At 30.4% G+C, this 5,984-nt stretch overlaps 1 protein-coding gene across 1 annotated transcript; it reads left to right on the forward strand.

Annotated features, from left to right (window-relative positions):
* The first annotated feature begins 926 nt into the window (after positions 1–926).
* On the forward strand, positions 927–1,785 carry PDF2.5 (Scorpion toxin-like knottin superfamily protein). Its single transcript, XM_088221882.1, has 2 exons — positions 927–1,274; positions 1,425–1,785. Exons 1-2 carry the CDS (start codon positions 1,217–1,219, stop codon positions 1,592–1,594), a joined length of 228 nt encoding a protein of 75 aa, XP_088078008.1. The 5' UTR covers positions 927–1,216; the 3' UTR covers positions 1,595–1,785.
* The last annotated feature ends 4,199 nt before the right edge of the window (positions 1,786–5,984 follow it).

A 5,984-nucleotide genomic window follows, 5' to 3' on the forward strand; every position in this document is an offset into this window, starting at 1 on the left:
TTATTAAGGACTAGTTAGAAGGATGGATGTAGCAGAAAGAAATCTAGTTGTAGCTGAGAAGTGAAGTCAAAACAGGTAAATAATTGTAAAATAGGAAGAGTTGAGGGGAATAAACTAGATTGTGAGGGAGAAGGGAAAAAGATGAGGGTGAGAAAGAGTGCTGGTGTGTGAGATCACGATGATGGACAAGAAGCAGATTGCACTAGACGAGGGACAAATGAGTGAGAGTGTGGACGAGAGTCCGAGGATATTTAGAGAAGATGGATGGCGTAAATTTATAGATATAAGGTTAAAATGCTAGTTTACTTAGAACTGATTTATGTGTTGTAAAAATTAAAAATTCATCTCGTTATTTGAAACAATCCAACTAAAATATGGCACATGTTACCTAACATTTTCATTAATAAAAATTAAACATATAAGATTGAATTATAAATTTTTTAAAATACAGGAATTAAAAATGTAAAAAATAATAATTTAAATATTTAAAAATAGTAATTGGACCAATTTAATATTTTATCTACTAGTAATGTGTATCTATCTAAAGAACCAACCATTGACTGACGATGAATAACCCAAAAGGTCTTCGTTTTCGAAAATCTTTAACTTCAAAAAGAACCACCCCCCTATCCACGAGGATCTCCCCTAATCAGCATATTAAATTTTAAGTTAAACACCAATAAATACAAATATGATAAATAGATAATTTACATAATCTTGATAAAATAAATTTTGTAATACTCCGTATTTAGTTTCTAATAACTATTCCTTTTATTTACTTTGAAATTTCTATTTAAAATTTAAGTAAACCATAAACCCAAATGCAGTAGATTACCAGGCATCATTTCCTAAAAATGATGGGGTTAAAAATTTATTGGGTACTTTTCTTTTTTTTTTAATGCTGTAGTGTGGTGTATAGTTGATGTGAAGACAAATGTTGATGTGGAAGAGGAAGAGAAATGGGTATTGCAGTTTTGCACGTGAAGATCAGATTCCTCGCCCTCTGCAAGTTTTATCTGCCCTGGCCTCCATTAACACATTATTTCATCATAATAAATTATCATCAGATGGATCTCTCCCACTACTGCATTCTCTCTTCTCCCTCTATATACACTTTCTAAGGTTATTTAGACAACTCAAGAGCTAGCAATCAGGAGATTCAAAGCTTGATAATATATATATATATATATATATATATAGAGAGAGAGAGAGAGAGATGGAGAAGAGATCACTCATGGGGATTTTCTACTTGATGCTTATTGTCTTGGCCTCTCGTAAATCTCTCAATCCACATATATATGATGCTTCAAGTTTTTTCTTTACTCTATACATACATAAATACACTATTATTTGAGAAAAATCATACATTTATGTTGTTTGTTAATTTGTTTTGATGATTAAAAATGTTAAATATGAAATTACAGAAGAGATGATGAAAGGAGCAGCGGGAAGAGTTTGCCAGTCGAGGAGCCATTATTTCAAGGGACCATGCATGGGAAACCACAACTGTGCTCTCGTCTGTAGAAACGAAGGCTTCTCTGGTGGCAGCTGCCGAGGCTTCCGTCGCCGGTGCTTTTGCACCAAGCTCTGCTAGCAGATTTTATTAATTACTTCCTAATTAATTAATAACGAATTATAAAAAATTATCAACCATTATTTAGCTAAATGGTTGTTATATCCTTTCACTGTAAGAGACTCTATTTCGAATCAAACTATGTTTCTGTGTTCTTTTTATTTGGAGGTCGTGTGTCCTTATCAATTTTGTGTTGGTGGATCCCTAATGTATTTCTTTTTTTCTTTTGTGGATTCTGTAGTCTGGTAATAGTCAGTGTATAACATATATATACACACACACACACACACACATATATATATATGCATGCATGTAATGGGTTTTCAACATATGGCCACAAAAAAGCACTGATACTTACTGCTTTGTACAACGAAAGATGGAATATTTTCAATTAGCAGCTTTTTACCCACATTCGCAAGTCAGATTAATTATCACATCAAGTAATTTGTCAAATTAATTATAAATTATGTTAGAACGCATATTATTAAAAAAATTATATGCATGCTCTTCCATCTCTAATTAATTTGTCACTTTTTAGATAATAAATTCTTTTAACAAATGCTTCTACATATATATATACACACACAAAAAAATGAAGACTTATTTTTATAATATGAGCTAATAAACGATCGACTGTGTTAAAAATTGAACGACACAGCTGCATTGGACAAGAATGTGAAATCTATGTCTATAATGTATTTGATCAAATTTTATTGACATGGGTTGTAAATTACTAAACTAGTATTGTAAATTATTATATTAATTATTTAATTAGTAGATTAGTATTATAAACTAGTACTATAAATTATTATATTAGTATCACAGTTATAAGAACTTAATTATCTGATTTTTTTGTAAAATAATTTCTATTTTTTTTTCTACGATATAATTGTACTTATATATTGCCTCTAAATAGAGAAAAATAGATATCCCTGAATTATTTATAAATTTTATTATTTTACACAGTATCCGAGTGTTCTTTTTAAAGGATCTCTTGAATTAAATCTTGTATTCCTCTCTGTAAAATTAAATTGTTGAACTAACTATCTTCGAATCCAACAACCAAATACCACTGATTGTCATCACCAAAATAACTCTACATTTCCTACTAGTACTATATTAGATGAGATAAACTATTCATTGTGGTCTCAGCTCATGGAGATACAACTTGGTGCTCGAAATAAATATGATTATCTTACTGGAGAAACGAAAAAACTCGAAGACTTTAACTATAAAACATGGGTCACCAAAAATCAAAAAGTAAAGAGCTGACTTATTGATCAATGAGTCCGTTCCTTATGCAACAATTTATTCATCTTCCCATAGCTAAAGAAATATGGGAAGCTATATCAAAGACTTTTTATGATGGATCAGATGAAACTCATCTATTTGAGTTAAATCATAAGACTTTTTCTACCACACAAAATGGTAGACCATTGTCTATTTACTATATGAACTTGTTATTATTTTTCAGGAAATTGATCATAAGACTGTCTCTCAAGCAAAAACAATTGAAAGAGTTATCCAGTTGCATTCTACAATAGCTAGACTTCAAGTTCATATTTTTTTCAAGTGGATTTGATTCTGAATTTGATCAGATTCGTGGAAAAATCTTGCAAACATATCCAAAAATTGGATTTAGAGAGTGCATATACATATATAAGAAAAGACTATCAACAACGACAGATAATGGGAGGTTCTCAAGAGATCTCAAAATGCTCAGCCATGTTTGTCAACCAAAAACTACATGGATCATCTTCGACATCCATAAAAACTCGAAATAATCAATCCATTGGAAAGTCCAACAATTTTGTATATAGCCATTGTGGTGAAATATACTATTTTAAACAACAATGCTATGAAATCATCAGTTATCATAAATGATGAGATTTTTCATAGAAACCACGGAAAAAATTGTAGAGAAATCTATGCTGACATTGTCTAAGGAAGTTGAATGTAATACAGAAGATAATTTGCAGCCTATAGCAAATATTGCTCACCCATATATTATCAATGAAGTAAATATTTTTTCTGCAACTTCTAAGAATACAATTTGGATTATTGATACAGTCGCATATGATCATATGACTCGAGACTTTGGTAAGTTACAATCCATTTGTTTATCTTCTCAATCCATTATATCTAGTGCTAATGAGAGTACAACTCCTATTATTAGATAAGAATCTGTCATATTGTTCAATACACTTAGTTTGGATACAGTTCTTATTGTCCTATCTTTTGAATACAACTTTTTATCTGTGAGCCAAATTACTTTATCCCTTGATTGCATAATAACTTTTTTGCCTTTTTTTTGTGTATTTCAGGATATTCTGACCCAAAAAATTCTTGGTTATGGTATTAAATGAGGCAAACTCTACTACTTGAAATTGACAAAAAATGGGGAACAAAAAATTAGTCATGCATGTCAAAATAGTAGTGAAGAGAAAGCTCGAACAACTATATGGTTATGACATAGAAGATTGGGGCATTTTTTTTTAAATATCTTCAAAAATTAGAACCACATTTGTTTTTAAACTTGGATGTTTCTGATTTTCATTGTGATATTTGTGAACTGGCTAAAAGGCATCATATTCCTTACTTACCTAGTATGAATAAATGTTATGAACCTTTTGTTGTCATACACTCTAATATTTGAGGCCTGCAAAGGTTCCTTCTATCTCTAAAGCTTTATATTTTGTTACATTCATTGATGAATGTATTAAAATAACTTGATTATCCTTACTTTAGAGAAAAAATGATATTTTTATAGCTTTTCAAACATTTCATAGTGTGGTGGGAACTTAATATCAATGCCAGATTCGTATTTGATAATCTAACATTATAAAAGAGCTTGTTGGTGGAGGTGGTTCGTGCATCACTTTTTGATATGATTATGCTTCAATTCTATTGGAGTGAGACTGTAAAATCTACTGTTTATTTAATCAATTAAACACCTTCCAATGTATTGAATTTCCAAACATCACAACAAAAGATGCAATCTTTTTTTTTACATTCCACATGTTCCAAATGTTGAACTCAGAGTTTTTGAATGTACTGTCTATGTTCAGATTCCTAAGAATCTTTGAAATAAACGTGATCGGTGTGCAAAAAAGATGTATTTTTATTGGTTATTCTGATTTTCAGAAAAGACATCGGTGTTATGATCCTCAAACTCAGAAATTACATATGACACTAGATGCATCTTTTTGCGAAGCAGAACCTTATTACTCAAGGAGAGTTCATACATCTCTTCTAGGGGAGAAATCTGAAGAAGAAAATAGGTTGCAAGAAAAAGAAGTAAAAGAGATGAAGATGGTTTTTTTTAGGTGGAAAAGATGCATGAAAATGTTGGGAAAATTAGTTAAGAAAATTTGGCAAAGAATGGTAATGAACTGATGGTTCGTTTCGAAAATATGTCAGAATTACCAGTAGTTACATATTTGCCTTTGATAATACCATTAATCGAAGAATTAACTCAAAATATCAAAAATACTTCATCTCAGGTAACTCCAAATCCTATAACTAATGAAATAAAAATTTCTTCTGAATTTATGACTCCTAGATATATACAAAGATTTAACAAATGTGTTCTAAAAAAGCGATACAAACCAGATCCTAAAGTCAGTTAAATATTCTATTAACAATTATATCTCTACTCATAAGTTATCTTAGTCATATGCATTTATTATTGATCAATTATTCGAAGTTTCTATTTCTAGTAGCGTGCAGAATGCATTACAAAATCTAATGTGGAAAAAGGCAATGAATGAGGAGATGGAGGCTTTGCAAAAAAAATTCCACATGGGAACTAGTTCCATTACCCAACAAAAAAAAATTATTAAGTGTAGATGTGTGTACACAGTGAAACTTAAAGCATACGGAAGTATCGATCGATATAAGATGAGACTAGTTGCAAAGAGGTATAGGTAAAAGTATGAGGTAGATTACTAAGAGACATTTGCATCAGTAGCTAAACTGAATACAATTCACATTCTCTTTTCTATACCAGCAAATCGAGACTGGCCCTTGCAATAATTTGATGTTAAGAATATGTTCCTTAATGGAAACTTAGAAGAAAAAGTTTATATAGAGCTGCCACCAAGACTTATACAAAAAATTTTAGGCAAAAATAAAGTCTGTAAATTAAAAAAGTCATTGTATGGACTTAAACAGTCACCAAGAACATGGTTTACAAGGTTTTCTACAGCAAGTAAAGCTTTTAGTTATAAGTAACGTAATTCATATGATACTTTATTTATAAAATATATGTAAGGACTTAAGTAAAGAGATTAATCTTATTAAACTTGGATTAGATAAAAAAATAAGAGAACATGCAGGCCATTCTAGCAAGATATCTGAGTTGGTGATAGCCCCCAAATTTTTATTATGCATTGTTAAGTTGAAATTGAGA

Source organism: Carica papaya, chromosome 6 (genome assembly GCF_054855325.1).
Source record: "Carica papaya isolate Zhongbai chromosome 6, ASM5485532v1, whole genome shotgun sequence".
NCBI classification, from domain to species: Eukaryota; Viridiplantae; Streptophyta; class Magnoliopsida; order Brassicales; family Caricaceae; genus Carica; species Carica papaya.